Source organism: Ischnura elegans, chromosome 2 (genome assembly GCF_921293095.1).
Source record: "Ischnura elegans chromosome 2, ioIscEleg1.1, whole genome shotgun sequence".
NCBI lineage: Eukaryota > Metazoa > Arthropoda > Insecta > Odonata > Coenagrionidae > Ischnura > Ischnura elegans.
Genome location: NC_060247.1, coordinates 76428951 through 76447705, shown reverse-complemented (window position 1 = coordinate 76447705; position 18755 = coordinate 76428951). Strand labels below are relative to the sequence as shown.

At 39.0% G+C, this 18755-nt stretch overlaps 1 protein-coding gene across 1 annotated transcript in view; it reads left to right on the top strand.

Annotated features, from left to right (window-relative positions):
- Window positions 1-246: 246 nt before the first annotated feature.
- The window catches only part of LOC124153992, a 193161-nt gene continuing 174652 nt past the window's right edge, over window positions 247-18755 (top strand). The window contains exons 1-2 of the mRNA XM_046527453.1: window positions 247-1843; window positions 18231-18485. Coding sequence (XP_046383409.1) covers window positions 1730-1843; window positions 18231-18485 — 369 coding nt within the window. The 5' untranslated portion in view covers window positions 247-1729. The remainder of the gene's footprint in view (window positions 1844-18230; window positions 18486-18755) is intronic.

The following is an 18755-nucleotide window of genomic DNA, read 5'->3' as shown; positions in this document are numbered from 1 at the left end:
AGGAGGAGGAGGAGTATGACTGTTCCAGAGGAGTAGTGGGGGAAGTAGGGGCTGGGAGGAGGGGTGAGTTGTCTGCTTTAAAGGGGGGCGTGGTTTATCGCGGGTGGAAGGGGGGGATGGGCGGATCGGGAGCGCCAATCGCTTGGGTCCGGCCAGCAAGCCTCACTTCCCTCCGCCGACCTCCGCGTGGCAGCACATGCCACACCAAGGCAGCCACACACGGCGCCGCAAGCCGTCCCGCAACTGCAGACGGACGGATCTGCTTGGTTTCACCCCCTTCCCCCTCTCCTGCACCTCCTACCATAACCCCACCTCCTCCTCCTCCTCCTTCACCGCCACCACCACCACCACCGCCTCCTCCACACCCTCCCTCCGCTAGACCACCCTCGACACTACCACACAACTCCGTCGCCCCTCTTTTTGATCCATTAGCGAAAAGGGAATCCATTTGTTCGACGTGCTCCCTGAAGTGGTGTGATTAATTTGCTCACTTGGTGACCGGGGGAGAGATTCCGCACACCTTTTCATCGGGGGAAAAAGCCGTTTTTCCGCGCACTTCAACCTGGCCGGCCGTGTTCATGTGTGTGATAATGATAAACATTTCCCGCGCCCGCTTCGCGCGAGTCCGCCCTGCGTGAGCTGGTGTTGGTTGCGTGCCTGTGTGCGTGTGGGAATTTTCTTCGTTTGACCGCCATTGTTTTCGTCACATTCGGCGTGTTTTGTTGTTTCCGCCGTGTGTGAATCGCTCGCGGTGTCTCCCGGCGGATCCCGACAGCTCTCCTCGGATCGACCGTGACGGATTTCCCCGTGTTTTTCCGCCCGATTGAAGCCACGGTCGAGGTTCGGTTCCCTTGCCGTCGCCGGAGGTGAGCGTCCCGTCCGACCGCGTGGCGACGGGCCAGCTTCCGGATGGAGTAGCGGCCGCGGCTGCGGCCTATCCTCGCGGTCTCCCGCTGCGGCGTGGCCCGCGGTCTTCAACCTTGTCCGCATCCAACGGATCGGCATCGTAACGCCTCCACGATCGTTGACGCTCAACCTCCTCCTCTCTTGGGAGTGGAATAGCTTATCACCCTTGAGTCTTCCAGGTGCCCTCGTGCTGGATATCTGCCGGTTGTAGACTCTTCTTTTCTCATGGCCGGAGTTTTCAAGGAGTTGGATGTCTACCTCGAGCTCCGGATTGTGTACCGGTCGCGATTGTGGCTGAAACTAGCGGTGTCCCACTGTGCCGTGCTTCGCGGTCTTCAACAGTGATGTTATCCATAGAATCGGCATAATAACACCTCCGGGATGGCGGTTTCTGATTCCCACCTTTCTTAATTGTGGAATACATTAGTGTTATTCGAGATTTCTCGTATTTATTCGACTTTTAAGTTATCATAACTCCGGATATATCCTGTAACGTGGGTCGTAGACTATTCCTATATCTCCTCCGAAGTTTTCTGGAAGCCCGCCGTGTAGTCTTTCTCTATTGACCGGGCTTTTCCGTGTGAAATATCTTGGCGCTCCGGAAATAATCGCGTGTCTTCTGGGAAGTTTTGGTAGTCCTGTCCCCGTATATTTTCCGGTGGGTGAATTTTAGACTATTCCTACCTCTTGGCGGGAGTTTTCATCGAGTCCGGCATCTTACCTCGCGCTCCGATATTCCCGCCGGGGGCAACAGGCTAGTCGCCGCACCGTCAGACTCCGGCCGACGCCGCCGGCACCAGCGCAAGGGAACCAAGGCCGCCCGATGACTTCTCCGGCGGAGGACCCGCCCCCGGTGGCCCCGAATCTCCACCTCTCCCACCTTCGGACGCAGCACCATCTGCACCACCACCACATGCAGCAGCACCATCACCTCCAGGTGGGCCTCGCAGCACCGGTCAAGTTCAAATAGACGCCCGATATAATAAAGACGTCCCTAAAGCCGTTGAATCGGTGAAAATCCCCTTGAGAATAATCTTTTCGTGTTGTCCGTTATCTTTTGTGCCCACATAAGCGTATCCGTCCATCATATGATGAGTGATTTGGTATGACTGACGGAAATGATGCGCGAATTTCGGTTCGAGTGACCCTCTGTACGGATTTACCTTGTGATCTTGGGTTCGACTCCTTGTTATGAGGCTTAGTTTTGATCTGCGTGCCATCTGCTTTCCCATCAACGTCTACTTGCGGCGGGAAATGACCGAGTTATCCGTTTATTTACCGCTTTTCAGTTATCATCAAAAGAATACCTTCTACGGCTATAATGTCAAGAAGCTCCGTAATTTTAGTATGGATCCTTCGTATTGGCTGACGATATTTTTGTTAAGATTTACGATTCTTGCTGTACAGTCCCAAATAGAAAATAGTGCAAATGAGAAAGCAATCACTACTCAATTCTTGAAAGATGGAAATTATATGAATTAATACACGGAAAATGCGATGCTTTTTAGTTTACTGGCAATTTTAATGGATCCCTCTCGTGTTATGCTACTTGCTACTTCAACCAATGAGTCGGATCTTTCATTTTAAATTTAATGCCACGAAAATGAAATTATTGATTCCAAATTATCCATTAAAAGAATGAATGTTATCATAGAGTAAGTACTTACTTACTCCATGATAATATTCTCTACTCTATGATACTCCAATTAATTTTTGAATGCATGTCTTCATGAATTCTGATAAAATATTTATTTGTACTTATGCAGATATCACAGCCCTTTTATTTTATATTTTTTCCATTAAAAATCATCCTAATCCACTGAGAATACGTTTTTGAAAAATTTCTCTTGAATTTTTTTCCTTTACCTTTTATAAATTCTGGAGTTGTCATGTGTTTCCCTATCACATTTTCCGACTCACACGTTTCAGCCTCTTATTTGAAATGCAGACTATCGAACGTCTAGTGAGTACATTTTTTCCCTTCTCTCAAATCAAGCAGTTTCAATAGTAATGAGTCGTACACAACACTTTAATGCATTCTGAACTCATTTACCGGAAAATGTGGTCATAAATTCCGTCCACGCTTAAATGTTTTTTTTTTCTGCCTCATTTCGTCTCCTAAAAACCCTCATTAGGGCGACTGTTCACGGCCAGCACATTGTCCAGGAATGTGAGATATTTCTCCCGCTCTTATTTATTTCCCCAACTTGAACCTCAATGGCGTCCCACTTTCACTTCGAGTGGAACTTATTGCTCACTGCGTTTTCCTAAAGGCGCGTTATTGCTCCTCAGAAATTTTTCTGTACCGCATTAAAACCGATGGCGAGTCTCAGACAAAAATGTATTCTCAAATTTTAAACTCCTCGAATAAAATGTATCCCAAGCTTTTTACATCCTGTTTTTAATTATGCAGCCTAAAACTCGAGTTAAAATTTTTTAGATAGTATTCTCAGACATCAGGTACTAATGTGAAGGTGAAGAAATACATAGATGTAAAAAGGTTAGCTGATGGGAGAATTGGGTGTAGATCTGCATCATACCATTCTTAGGATTATTGGCTAGTGATGATGATCAGGCACTACGAGCCAGAAAAGTATGTCAGCACATAAAATGCTTCGGTAAATAAATATGAGCAGATGAAGAAACATTTTTGGAGTTATTATATGAATAAATTTACAAAGCGTTGTTTACGTTTTAGAGTTATATTTATTAGAGCGCTTTCAATTCATTTGAACGCACAAACCACAAATATTATAGCTTAGAGAGACGGTTAGATACCATTAACGATTAAAGTGTAACCATTAATTGAAGATAACACACGGGGAATGAATGCTTCGTAAAATAAGCAACTTTTACAATGAAATATTTAGATGAATATTTCCCAAAATGTATGCCGCTCTCACTCCTATTGTAAGTCATAAAATTTACTAGCACTTTTGGTGTACTAAATTTTAATTAATTTTTCCACATCTGATGACCTTCAATTTTTACTTAAATAGCTATAAAAATGGGGAGTAACTCTTTAAAGCCTTCACCTGGTGTAATTATCGCCGGTAGTGAATGATAGTGAATTAAACATTACTTTTCGAAATCACATTTCAAAGCAATTTAAATGAATGAAGTATTATTTTTTAACGTCAAGCTTTTTAAATGTTAATAAATTCATAATGCGTTTCTGCACCAGTATGTCTTTCAAAAAACTTCATCATAAAATGAATACTTTACTGCAGCTACCGTTTATACTTTTGTGCAATATACCCCTAACGCAAAATCACCCTGCGCGAGAATGGCGAGGAAATCAGCTGTTTCCTTTGCAGCTTTGTGCGTGCGATTTAGGTCATAATGAGATACGAATCAAAACGAGACGAGAATCAAATTCTATTAGAGAATTTTACTTTAGTTCCTTTAAACTTTCCACTGACCTAAATCTTGTAGCTATCCTCTTCTCGAGGCAGAGCCCTTGACTATTTCATCCAGCGAGTCACACAATATTTATTGTTTATTTCACGCATTTATTTTGCCGATGGCAGTAGTTAAAAATCTGAAAATTTTCTTTCAAAATTATCTCATTAAGCATTCAACCGACCGGTTATTTTGTGGTCTTCAACAATTTTCTACGCTATGCAATGTGTCATATTATTCGCGTTTTTAAGGTTTGTTTGCTATCGATATCTATGAAATTTGACGAACGGATATAATTTAATGAAATTTAATCTATATTATTCTCTACTGAAAGTCGTTGCTTGATGAATGAGGCTTATATTGACTCGTCGTTTGCACCAGGATATCCCGCGGGCGTTATTAATTATTTTTCATTAACATTCCATTGAAGCTATCCACATAGGTAGATCCTGTATTCTCAGTACCTAGTTATAAAAAATATCGCTCCATATTTGTTCGAACCGGCGTATTTATTGGCTATTTTAAGCTTTTTTTTATTGTAATGAGACCCTCAGTACCTTCAGCTTGATGTACTCGACTTCGACTCATTGACGTACACAACAGAAAACAATTTGGTAGAGAATTCATCTTCTCTTTAAATACCTACCTTTAAATTCTCTTTTTTAATTGATTACGACATAAATGATTCAAAGAAATGACCCGTTGAATATCACAAACAATAGAATTCAGACAATATTTCACAATATTAACTCAAAGGTTTCTATGCCCTTCATTACTTGACCCGACGAGAATGCAGAACAAAGAAACAAACTGGTCGCATTAAAACTTGCATTCTGAAAAATTGTCTGCACCTAGAAATTTTTTCATTGCTCTCTCTAAAAACAGTTGAGAAATGTTTACTCTTTTGTAACTTATGACATCCTGCTACTCAGTGCTTTTGGTGCAATTTTTGGCGGGGGTCAGGCTATTTTGAATCACCTTTTGCGAGCTTAGATTAACATATATGGAATTATATAATCTCTATTTAATTCTTATCAGCCTATTAATGAAAAACAAAAGCTTCCGAGAGGAAACAAGCAATCGTATGATTTGAACTAAAAATGAACGGCTTCAGCATATACCTCCGTTGTCCTTTATTTATAGTTCCTAGCATTAGAGCGCATCAAGAGTAAACAGATTTCGTGCGTCAGTCTTAAGAGAACGAGGAGACAGATAAATTTAGCTCTACATATTGGTTAGCGTATGCAAAATGCCTGCGATTGCTCTCAGAGTGCCTAAGGTAATCGTGACCCCTATCTGTTTATTGATACGTAGTTGCAAGTATCAAGCTCGCCGAGACCAAATGGGACTCGCTCCTTTATCGCATAGGAATATCGAAACTTTACTTTTAGCATTATTAAAAAAAAAGTCAACGGCTATCCATACTGGCGGTAATTATTGTAATATTTGAATGTGAGTTTCCTATCACGTTTGACCAGATTATCCCTATCTATAAGTTTATTTCTATTCGTTCCATAAAAATCCCTCATTAACGTTGATTGCTTACTTCAATACTATTTTATTTTCGGTATTATCTCCTCTTGCCTCATTAGTATAATTTTATTAATCGTTTTGCTGTTCAGACCTTATGTTACATTTATTAGACGGATGCGTCATGGAGTAACATTTGACATTTTGCATTTAACATTCATAACCAGTTAAAAATTATTTCTCAAGGTTCATTTCATCTCTAATTCATTTCTATTGGCCTGAAATGAAAATTTCAGCTTCAGTTTGACTACCGGCAAGCGTCTTAAAGGATAAAAAATATGGAAAAAATGAGTAGACATTCAGGATTAAGTCAGAATTCCGTGATGTTTAAGAATATATCCATTGTTTTTGACTTGGAAATATTTTGAAACGTTGCGAAATCCTTGGAATTTATTGAGTTTTCATCAAGTTGTTTCCCCTCGCTCATAGCAGGATTTCTTAAATTGCCATTCACTTCTTCTAATTGACATAGTTAAGCGTAGGTAGCATTTCAATTCCTTTTTTTCTACTCTTTGCGTCAATGGTTCATCTCTGCCATTGATGTTCAGCTTTACGGGTTGGATTTTAAGATGATCCCTTTCTAGGAATACTTGATGGTTCGCGTTATTGACTACTACGAGGCCGTTTTTATGACTTACTATATTTTTGCTTAGGCTTCTCCTCTCGCAGTTTCGTTCTTATTGCATTCATTAAATGTTCCTTTTCGATTCTGCGCTGGTATGTGTGCTCAAGGGGTAATTTTCCGTGTAAAATGGCCCACGTTATAGTATAAACCTTTCGCCAGTTATTTTTCACCCGGGATTCTCTCTCTGTATGGATACTCATGGACTAAACATATGAAAGAGCGATTTTCAGCCGCTGCGCATGGGAACAAGATTGAAATGACCACATCCGAGATCCCGTGAGGAACTGACTGGCTGACAACGACGAGAGGATTTGTTTTCATGTCGTTTATTTCGATTGGAAATTTTAATCACATCAAATTTAATACTATCGAAGGAAAGCTATGTATAAGTAACTCTCATTCGAAATGTGGTGTTATGGAAGAATTATTAAGATCGAATGGATAGATCGTGTGAGTTATGCAGAAGTTAAAAGGTAAATAAGTGAGAAAATAAGTCTTTTGCAAACTTTGGGGAGCAGGCGGGACAATTTAGTTGGCCACATCATGAGACACGAGGGACAAAATTATTGTTGAAGGATAGGTGGAAGGGAAGAACGGGAGAGGTAGACCACGGATTAGATAAATGGAGTATGTGAAGAAGCGGTGGCGAAACTAGGAATATGCCTTGGGGGGGATGGGATGGCGATACCTACTCCACAGGCAAAATCTGTTAAAATTTTGAAAAATGCCTCAAAATACATTTTACATCATTTTGGCACTAAAAATATAACTTTAAGCAGATGTAGTTATTATATGTCAAAAATAGGCAATAGTTTTAAATATTTTTTTATTTCTCTGAGGCTTTTGGGGGGATATATCCCCCTCATCCCCCCTTAGTTACGCCATTGTGAGGAAGTATGTAAAGCAGAAGAATTAAGTAGGTGATAGGTAGGTGTAGATTGTCCGATAGGAGAAGTGTTTGGAGAGCAGCGTCAAAGCAATCTTAGGATTGGTGCCGGGCCGGAGTTTCCTATAGGCTTACTAGGCTTCAGCCTAAGGCCTTAAGATCAAGAGGGGCCTACATTCAAATTGCTAGCAAAAGTCAATAGCATTTTTTATAAAGGTTCGTACTAATCACAATATGTTTCGTAAAACATACTGATGTATATCATATTAATCAGTGGCGTAACTAGATTATTGCTTTAGGGGGGGATGGGATGGCCTGGGGTGGCGAATCGGCGCGGTGGAGGGGTCAACGGCAAATTTTTGAATAATGACATTCCTGGAAATAAATTTTACATAATTTTGGTACTTAAAATTTAGCTTTAAGTAGATGGACTTATTGAATGTGAAAACTAGACAATAGCTTTAGATATTTTTTTAATTTCTGAGGCTTTGGGGGGGAGGGGAATCTATCTCCTCATCCACCCCATAGTTACGCCGCTGACAGTAATGATGTAATTAATTATATCTCATGTAATTTATAAACTTAATGACATAGGGCCTCTTTTCATCTAAATCCAGCCCCAGATTGTTGACTGTCAATGATGATGAAGTAATTTTATCACCTGCTTTTTCCAGTTCCCATAACGATACTGAAATTGGGGTTTCAGTGTTGGTCTCTGCTTTTGATACCGCGTAGCCACCTTCAGTGCTCTTGTACCTACTTACTATGATAGGGAGTAGGAATAGCAAGGACCACTTTCACAGATTACCGTCACTTGACCAAAAATGAACTCAAAATTTTCTTAAAACATTCCCTGTAATAATGGTCGTATTTTTTCGTGACTTAACTCTGGTGTCAGAACTCAGATTTCGTGGTAAAAATCTTCAGTCAACCTTCAAGTCTCGATGTCGTAAACTTTCTCCAAATCAATCCCGAAGTAGTCGCGTGTTTTAACGAATCGAAAAAAATTCTTTTTTTCTGTTTTCACTTGTCTGCGTTACCGGAGGGTGGCGCCAAAAATGCGGTTTGACCGTGAGAAAAGTTGGAAGATTGGGTGGTGCGCATGAATTTATTTTTTTACCGCGGAAATTCGATTTCGATCAAAAAAATGGAGGGCTGTGGGAGGGGTAGGAATTCCCACCCTCCTACCAGCAGGCGATTCTCCCCCCCCCCCCTTCCGACACCCCTTCCGACACCCCTTCCGCAGGATCGGCAACCATCTGTGGTTCTACGAAGTGAAGCCACAACTAGGCTTTTTTTTTACCTGCGGTGCTGGCTGCATTCCTTCTATGTTTATACAACAGGAAACCCGTTATTCGCTCATTCTTCATTCGTGGTTTTTTCTGCAGGTAATCGCGGTTAATTAAACCTAAAAATCCACGTCCTTTCGTCGGAATTCCCCCAAAAAATTGGCAGCCAAAAAAAGAAAGGGAAGTTGAAATTTACTTTCCTTTTTGTACGGGAAAAACTGATGTAGTGAGGATGCATAGAACTGCTTTTAAACGATGATTATTTATTTCCTGTAGATTTTTTCTCCGTTTTTAAGTACTGGGAATGATTCAAATGAGTTTAGAGTGAAATTACCATGCTTGATGTTATTACCAGTATCTTGATGTCATTTATCAGTTTGATGTTAAAGTTTAATTTAATGCAGATGCAGATGGTTTGATACAGTTATAGTTTGATGTTATTTATCAGATGAATTATATTTGATGATATCGATATTCTCAAATTTCTTTATGCTGCGGAAAAGTTCTTATTTTCACACAATCAAAATTTTACTTATTGAGTAATAAGAATGCAAGTTATTTTATTTTTAATATTAATTAAATTTTTAAGGTATAAAATGATCAACAAATTACACATCTAACTGTAAAAACATGTCATTTATTGTATTTATTTATGATGCAGTGGTTCCAACAAGTTACCCTTATATTTTAACATTTTAGTGCTCGACAATCGATTGTTTCCCATTTGGTCTCTATAAGATATGAAGGGAACATTCATTGACGTAAAACACCTGGGATGTAAATCTAGGCTACTGTCCTCTGTATTTAATAACATATTTGATTAAATAATTATTTTTATCAAAACTTTATTTCTTGACTCACGGACATATTTTTATTGAGAAAGTCATAATTGGATCTTTTGGGGATTTTCTGAGGGGCTGGTGGTGTGAAACATGAGTAGCATGTTTTGTGTTTTCAAAATAAGGGAAGTTGTCCTCGCGAAAAAATCCATGGTCTATTTATCCGATACATGATCATTGATGCCATAAAAAACCCTAATTTTGGTAATTTATTCAGGATTGGCTAAGCCCTGGTGAATACCCATCCATAAATATCCTGACCACTTTGTGCTAATCCGCCCAATGTCTCAATCAAAGGAGCGGATTGAATGTTTCTTATCGTTGCACCTAGTCACTACTTTTACTTCTTTCTTATCCAGTGTCACCTAATGCATGCATTTAAATCGACACGTTTCCCTACGGTTGTACTGTATCATTAGAAAATACTGAATCAAGCGGAAAAAATGTAATTATCATCGGTCTACGATCCCAGTATTGGTTAGTCGAATCCCTCCACTCCATTCTCCTATCAACTGAGGGGAGAGCTGCGACTGATTGTATCGACTAATCTTTTTATGCTAACGTATATCGGGTAAAAGTTTCTCGGGATTCCCACCGGGTTAAAATCTCCATATTTACAGACGTTTCGGGCACCGAGTTAGAGCTTGAAATCGGCACTTGAAATGAAACTTGAAAGCCGGCAGAAAAAATGTAATTAACTCGGTGGGAATCCCGAGAAAAATCAACCCACATAATTCGCGGGGAAAACATCAAATCTTATTACTAACGTATATCGTTTTTACTGCTACCTACACTATTATAACTTCATATCATTGCAATAGAAACGATATACATTAGAAATAAGATTTGATGCTTTCTTATTTCTTAAATATTATTTCTAACGTATATCGTTTCTATTGCAATGTTGGGAGTCATAATGAAAGGTAGCAGTAAACACGATATACGTTAGTAATAAGATTTGATGCTTTCGCGGCGAATAATATGGGGAAGAATCTTAAATCTTGTACCAGATGATGGCTCTGTGAGCCGAAACGCGTTGTATGCATTAAATAATTTTGGAAAACTGCAACTACCTTTCATTTCAATATGTCGAACTTCCACTATATGGCGCCCGAATCGGATGAACGTATATCGTTTCCTTCAAACTCTGTGGAGATTTTTATCTTTGGAATCAACTTCTCCATCCCTAATATTTCATACTGAAAGAGTAGTAGGGATTGACCAGGATAATCTTCTGCTTATTTAGGATATTCTTCATTATTCCAGGATATTCTTCAGTTGTTTCCGAATTTTCAACTCATTAGATTTACTTGTAAAACATTTTCCCTTTACACCACATTAAGGAAAACTGTCATCAAAGGATATGATAAAAATTTTTCATTTCATGTCACATATTTTGGTCCGAATTTCACGGGTAAAAAAGTTTCCATCGTTTGGTATCCTTTTTTTTTATTAGTTATCCGGTAGTTGATATAAATAAGAGAAGTGATTCTCAAATGACGTTTTTCATGCTATCTCGTTCGGTACTTGAAGCTCTCTATTTTATTTCTCTCTCTCGCGTCGAAAGTTTTTTCACAACTGGTTTCATGTCCGGCCGAGTCTCTCGTCCAAACCACCGCGATCCTCTCATGAGGAGCGACGAATCGAGAGCGTCCGCCGATTGGCTGCGCAGAGTGTGCGTGACAAGAGGGAGGGAAACCCGATACCCTCGACCCATAAAAACCTTTCACTTGCGTGTGTCAACTTTCAAGTAGATTTTCGGAAGATCAAATTCACCCGGTGTGCTGCGTGACGTGTGGAATGAATCGAGTAATCAATCGTCGTTAAGTTCTCAAGTTGATTGAAAGACGTCCATTTTATTTTTTTTAATTTTTTATGTGGACAAGAACAGGGGTGCAGGGTAAATTTTCTTTTATTTATTACGCGTGTTACATTACGCATTTTATTTTACTTATTTATTACGATGCTCTATTCGATGTTATATGAGTTTCTGGGTTCGCGTCCCAGTCAAGTAGCATTTTTACCTTCTGATTTCTGGCCTTATACATCTACCACAGCTCCGTTGTCCTCGTCCTTTTCGACGTAGTGAACAATGTAACGCTTTAGCACTTACAGTGACAGATCGGTCTATTTGATCTCTCTAACTTGCTCTTTTGTGCTTTAAAACTTATTAAAATACTCCATGTAATGACATAAAGGCTAGCGTAAGAAGCATTATTTCCAAGAGACTAGTAATTTTCCACTAAGTTTTCAAAACGACCAAGGCTTTTGGAAAAATCATGCCATTAGTAAGACTATCGTTATAATTAACCAGTTCTGAAACTTGACATGGGTCTGTTACCAATATTATGTGGAATGAGGCAATGTTTTTACTGTGATAATTAGATCTGTTGAATATTTCCACTAAGTAAATAATCTAGAGTGTGCTTGCATAAGTGTCGTATATTCATCGCAATTCTTTTGGATTTTAGGATTTACTACCAATAAGTGCGTCATCGGTGAATCAATTAAGCACTGCGCTGATTTATTTGAATAACCATCGATAGGAAAGATAACCGTAATTTGATTTATAATTTCTCTTTAATGATAAAGTATTATTTAAACCTTACAGATTTATTTCATCCAAAGTTTCATTGCATACATGTCATATTTTCATAGCAATTTTAATGCTTTAACCCATTAGTGCATAGCGTCCGATATATCGGACGTGTGCCATGTATTACATAAATACTTCTGTAGTCGATAAATTCAATGAGTCAACTAAAATATTAGCGGGGTGTTGAAGATAGACATCCATTTGAACTTAACACAGTATTAAAATGTAATTAAAATGTAGCGCAAGTCAACTGGAGCCCATAAAAAATAAAATACACACGTCCGATATATCGGACGCTATGCACTAATGGGTTAGGGGACTAACGACAAAAAATAGAGTTTTTAGTACTTGCATTCTATTAGGGTGAAACAATTAAACTCTCTTCTGATCAACAAAGATAAAGAAGCATTTTCATTTATTTTTCTGTATACGTATAAGATGTATTTTAAACCTATGAGAAATAGCTAGATCGTTGTTGATATTTGTCATTTCTTTATATTGTAGAGGATTTTGTAATTCAACCCCTGGATGCCTGTGTTGGCTTCGCAGCGAGTGTTTATTTCTCGGCGCGCCCTGAATGATTTTCAAGGTGACGCGAATATAACTGTCCGTTAATTCAACGCCGCTGATTCATGCGCGGCTAGAAAAAACAAATGATCGAAGCGCAATTTGCGACACGGAGAAGAAGGGATATGTAACATAATAACCGCGTTCATCATTCGCACGAGACGGACGGCAGTCTTCTCGGCTAACTCGAGGACTATCCGACTTGTTCAGTTTTCATTAACCTCTTACAAGAAAAAATGATGAAGGCTGGGAGATGAAACCTTATCGTGAAAATATATCAGATTTAACATGAGCGCAATCTTATTTTTTACATTTGAAATTATTTTATCGTCTAATGTAATGTAGTAACACATGTTTATGTAATATAAAGTACCTACACATGTGCGTTGAACGGAAACGGATATATTGTATGAGAGGGGACTTTGCCATCTAATGGTGATATAAGATTTAGTACAGGACAGCTACTTAATAAGTTTTTCCAAAAAGAGTTTCTCAGGTTGAATCGGAAGGATTAAGATACGACAAGAGATTCCGAAATTACCGTAATAAACGTTGTTAAAATGTTCAGTTTTTCTCAATCGAAGATCACTAAAATTTAAAAAATTATGGCAATTTTAATGAGGTACTGTTTTGGAACTCTGAAGAATGTATCACGGAATTATTCGGCCGGTCTAAAGGTCGTCTTCCGCAGACTTGGTGAAACGCATCAATCAGAATGAAATTGTTCACCCAAGGACGAGACATGAAAACGTACCCAATAGCCTTATATAGGTATTTTTGGAGTATCATATATTGGTTAAATTCTTTCGACGTCAACTGTAAATGGATTTCCAGCATGGCTTCTTCAGTACAACTCAAGCGTATCGACTTTCCTTTCCTTACTACCGCTAAATATCTTCTGAATGAAGAAATATGAGCGAAGGCCTTTCTCCGTATATTGATACCACCCACAGAGACGTTTGCGGTGGCAGGGCAAGGCTGCAGGTCCAAGTTTCTTGACTCAGTGATGTCAACCTGATGTGACGCTTACGAAACACGATTCCATTTCACAATATCAATGAATTTGACCAACAATAGCAACTTTCCTTCATCAAAGAAAACGAAAGGCATTGATTGCGATTCGTTACCCACCATAAGTGTATTCATACTATACAAATTATTTGGTTTTAGAAATACCGGTTTAGACGAATGGCAATGGTTAATTTTTATCCTCATTTGAAAAAAGGCAGATTGGAGCCCATGCGATGCCACTCCACGTGACGTCACAGGGACCTAGTTTCTATACGAGTAGATAGGAGTTTTACATCGTCTGAGATTACCAATGCATGCATGAGGCACAGAGGTCAAGGAAACATGTCTTAATAATCACCTATTAAAACTGGCTAAGGTCGGAAAGTTTCCTTCGTTTGACAAAGTATTAATAATCCTTATTTAAGCTAAGCGCTACCAGCTAGCAGGGTACTCGGCTACCTGCTAGCATTCTGCGTCGTATCAGCGCTCTAAGCCTCGCCCCGAGGTCACCTCACAGGGCGGCAGCGGGAACCAGAACGACGTCACACGCAGTTTTCCCATCATTCATACTTAGCCGTCGCGTTTTCGCGCGCTTGAAAATTTCCACTTTTCATTAAATCGCGAAAAATAGATATCGTCATTTAAAAATCTAAATGCGTGAAATACGTACTCCAGGAGTAATAATCTTTCGATTTAGGTAGTAAAAAAATAATAGGAAACCACCCTATTAACTACATGCTTCCTTACCTTACTTAATTAGCTTAATTGTAAAAATATCTCTCCATAGTTGGCATCTATAAAATTTGTTTCACGTTTTTCTTGTACTTCTGGAATGTTTTTAGCATGAAAGAGATGATGGGACGTTTTATGCTGTCACCTGTAATGAATTACATTTGAATGAAAAACTCCTTTCATTTTACGCATACATATGTTTGATTAGCAACCAAACATTCACGTGGATTATTATCGTTGGTGAAGTTGGGAACTCTACGATTAATACCTCTATGTTGTGATTTACTCTTTTCACGTTATTTATAACTCTTCGTCACATTTCTTTCTTCAAAACATGTGTGAAAATAGATTTGAAAGTTTGATAACAGAAACCATGTGATCTGACTTTCTAGTAACCTAAACTTTCCCAAAAATCTTGTGACCTGACTAGTCAAGGATTCCATTGCATACTCTTTATGTTCCTATGGAATTTCGATAAAAACGAGTTCGCAAATTATTCAGCGTAGTTTCGTATCGAAAAGTTTAATCATATCCTTTAGTGACAGTTTCCCTGAATGTGGTATAAAGGGAAAAAGTTTTAGAAGTATCTCTAATGAGTTGAGAATTCGGAAACCACTGAAGAATATCCTGGAATAATGAAGAATATCCTAAATTACTGAAGATTATCCTAGAGAGAAAGGATAATTAAATGTGATACCTACCTTCAACTCCATGCAGAGTGTGGTGTACCAGAAACCTATTGCATTAAAACCAAATGATGATTCATTGCTTCAGAAAGTAACCCCGAATCAGTGGCGGAGCAAGGGGAATATAAAACCACAATTACTATCCTTTATAAAAGAAAACAAAATATTGAAAAATCATGAATTTACAAAAGATTTCCTTGATAAATGAAGTTTTTTAATTATAAAAAATGTTAAAATTAGTTTAAAACCCTCTACTTTGTACCCTGTTCTCCAAAACCTTTCTCCCCTAGTTTTGGACCCCCCCCCCCCATCGAACAAAACTTCTGGCTACCTCACTGAATCGAATCCAAAAATTAGGCCTACAAATCTGTGGCAACAAACTATAAATTATGTTATTACAAGATATTTCGATTTGGATATTTCAACAGTCGCAATTTCTACCTATTTGCTGAAACAATTTGAGTGCCCAGTTTTCACCGTTAAAAAAAAGGAGGCGGAAAATGAACCGAAGTAGGAAATTATTGAGTATTTTGTGCTCTTAAAAACGAAAACGGCAATCAAAATTCATGACCAGCTCTAATTTTCATTGTCTGAGGGGATTTTGTGGGAGCTATTGAGAGAATGGTTACGATGTTGTTTATTTCGCTGCTTTTAGTGATTGCTTAAGACTTGTTTACATGTATATTTTCTAAAATGTTTACCATTACGGTTGTAATTTGGTTGTTTTTATATTGATTTTGAAAGTCAGTAAAATTTGATAATCCAACCTCAAAATAGAAAAGACCTCAATGAATAATAAATCATGAAAAAATAAAAAAATATGATCCCAATTCGAATTTTATTTGTGGAATGAATTTTTTTTATTTTTAGAAAATGTATGAGTAAATAAATATTTTAACTAGTGTTTTCATGCTTCATCATGTTGAGTCTTCAGGTCAGGAGATCCTGAGCGTTGCAGCAGTTTATTAGCCAAAGAATAAATTATCATAAAAAACCTTTGTTTGGTGATATATTTTACTTGAAACCACCAGGAATACGGTACTAGATAGCATGCAAAGGAAACGCTGCAGCTCCAGACTCAAGGAATAGTTCGTCTTAATTGCAGTTTTTTAAAGAGTTAGAACGCTTCGAGTATTGTCTTCGACTGAGGATATTACTGGGAGTATGATGCAGTTACGTTAAAGTGAGGTGCCGATATTATTTATTTCTATTCCACTGAAATGTATTTTGGATTTTAAAAGACCTTTTTGTGCATAAATTTTCCGTATAGCTTGTATGCCTTATTTTCAAATTCAAGAATTCTTGGTGTTTGTAATTACTATCTTGTATCGCTGATAAAGACCATGAATCCTGACTTTTTTGTTGTCTTCCTGATACTTCGTTGACACTTTTTCACACTGAAAAAAAAGCATTTTTGAGGTTTTGGCTAGCTTTTTTCGATTTCAGCTGTGCGACTTCACTACTTTTAGGGTTGCCTGGAAGATATGGAGTTCCTATGTACGAGACGTGTTCGAAGGATCTCGAACGCTAAATTACAAGGCGGGCGACGCCTAAGCTATTTACACAACGTACCTCCTCTCACTTACTCCTGTGGCCATAAGAGACAGAGCTAGTCTTTGACCTCGCACCCGTGTCTTACTGTCCTCCACTGCGTCAAGTTGAGCTCCCATTTTTCTCTGGTCCCTCTTCTTTACTTCCTCATTCCAGCACGTTCATGGGCCTCATGAGGTCCTATGATTTTCGATTTTCATTTGAATACCTATCTGTTTTTTAATTGAGTTTGTATTTCTTCTTTGCTAGACCAGGGGACCAGGGGGACCAGGACCGCGGCTAATAATTAAGGCTAGGGAAGGGTGGTTTAGGCGAAACTAATACTTAGGGTTCTGGGTGGTGTTGTATACTCGCCAGGTTAAGTGGGAGGTGCGGGGGCCCTTCAGAAAAATTTTAAGATTAATGGTTGAAAATGGCGAGTTTTACGGCTTTCTGAGGGATATTTGATTAACTAACACTATTCCATAAGTGATACTAATCCAATTAAGTAAAATGGATTAGACTTAAAAAATTCTCTGAGCTCTGGGGGAGGGGGGGTTATCCCCCGAAACCCCCCCTCGCTGTGCCACTGGTCTAGGCATCTAAGTCTCTTATCTCTTTGTTATTCCTCCTCATCTATATTTCTTTCTCTTTAATTTGGATAAGTATTCGTCTCATTATTTCAATCTCTAATGTCAAGATTTCTTTCTGAATTTTTTTTTGTCAGCGGCCAAACATGGGAACCATATATTGGTATCGTTTGGACTAATTGACGGTTCAGTGATCGGAGTTTGGTTTTAAAAAGCTTTACCATGCTCCAATAAGTTCTTTCAGCTATTGAAACTCCGGTCCAAATTTCAGTCTCCTCCTAATTGTAACTTTTTATTACTAATATTATTGTTTACAATTATATTCCTCTTAAACTTCGTGCCAATAAAATAGTTGGTGACATATTTTATATTTAATTGATTATCGATAAAACTGCATTGGTAAAAATCGTATATTAACACCATTTTTCATTTTAACTAAGTCCATGAGGAAGCGGTCTCCCACTTCACTGCTACTTTTCCCTTCATTTGCTCCAGTCTCCTTCTTATTGCTACTTCTTATTGGTTCTTAATGTTGTTTCTTGAATTCATATGTACCTCTTCTTATTAGTGCCAATTGATTCCCTTGTAGCTGGTCGCATAATGTACATTTACTTGACTAGTAATACTTTCATAAACCAGCGTTAGTAAAGTATGTAATTTGATGTGTTTAACCGATTCAGGCATGATATACTGGTAGTTCGACATCTTGAAATAAAAGATAGCTGCACTTATCCACAATTATATAATGCCTACGACGCGTTTCAGCTCATATAGCCGTTATCTGGTTCAAGACCAGACTAGACCAAGTACAAGATCAGGTGCTGTACCAGTTGATGGCTCTGTTATCCGAAACGCGTATTCCACATTAAATAATTGCGAAAAAGTGAAACTATCTTTTACTTCAAAATGTAACCTGATACCATTTTTCTATTTCATCAATGATTATGAGGAGGCGGTGTCCCCTTTACCCCGTCTATTATTTGCCAATTTCTTCTCCTATATAATAATTGGTGCCCTGTTTGTATCTCCGTTGTTGTTTAGGCTTCTGCCGCGGCGGCAGCCCTCACCGGGATGTTGCCCACCTTCGACCCGATGCACGCCCACGCGTCGCACCACCACCCGCACCACTACAACCACCACCACCACCACCCGGGGCTCTACGACCCCACGGCCACGCTGGTGGCCCCTCCGCCTCCAAAGCCCCGCTTCGTGTTCAAGATGCCGAGGGTGGTGCCCGACCAGAAGGCCAAGTTCGAATCGGACGAGCTTTTCCGGAGGCTCAGCAGGGAGTCCGAGGTGAGTTAGATTGAAATCGATTTAAAATATCTATTATTCAAGTATGTTACCATAGGCAAAGTGAAATATGATTTTATGCTTTCCCGGCGAATAATGTGGGTAAATTTTTCTCGGGATTCCCACCGGGTTAATGTTTGTATAACGGCCAACGTTTCAAGTACCGTCTCGGCACTCATCATCAGGGCTGAATATAACAAAAAAAAAACATTAACTAACATAAAAAACATTAACCCGGTGTGAATCCCGAGAAAAGTTTACCCACAGGCAAAG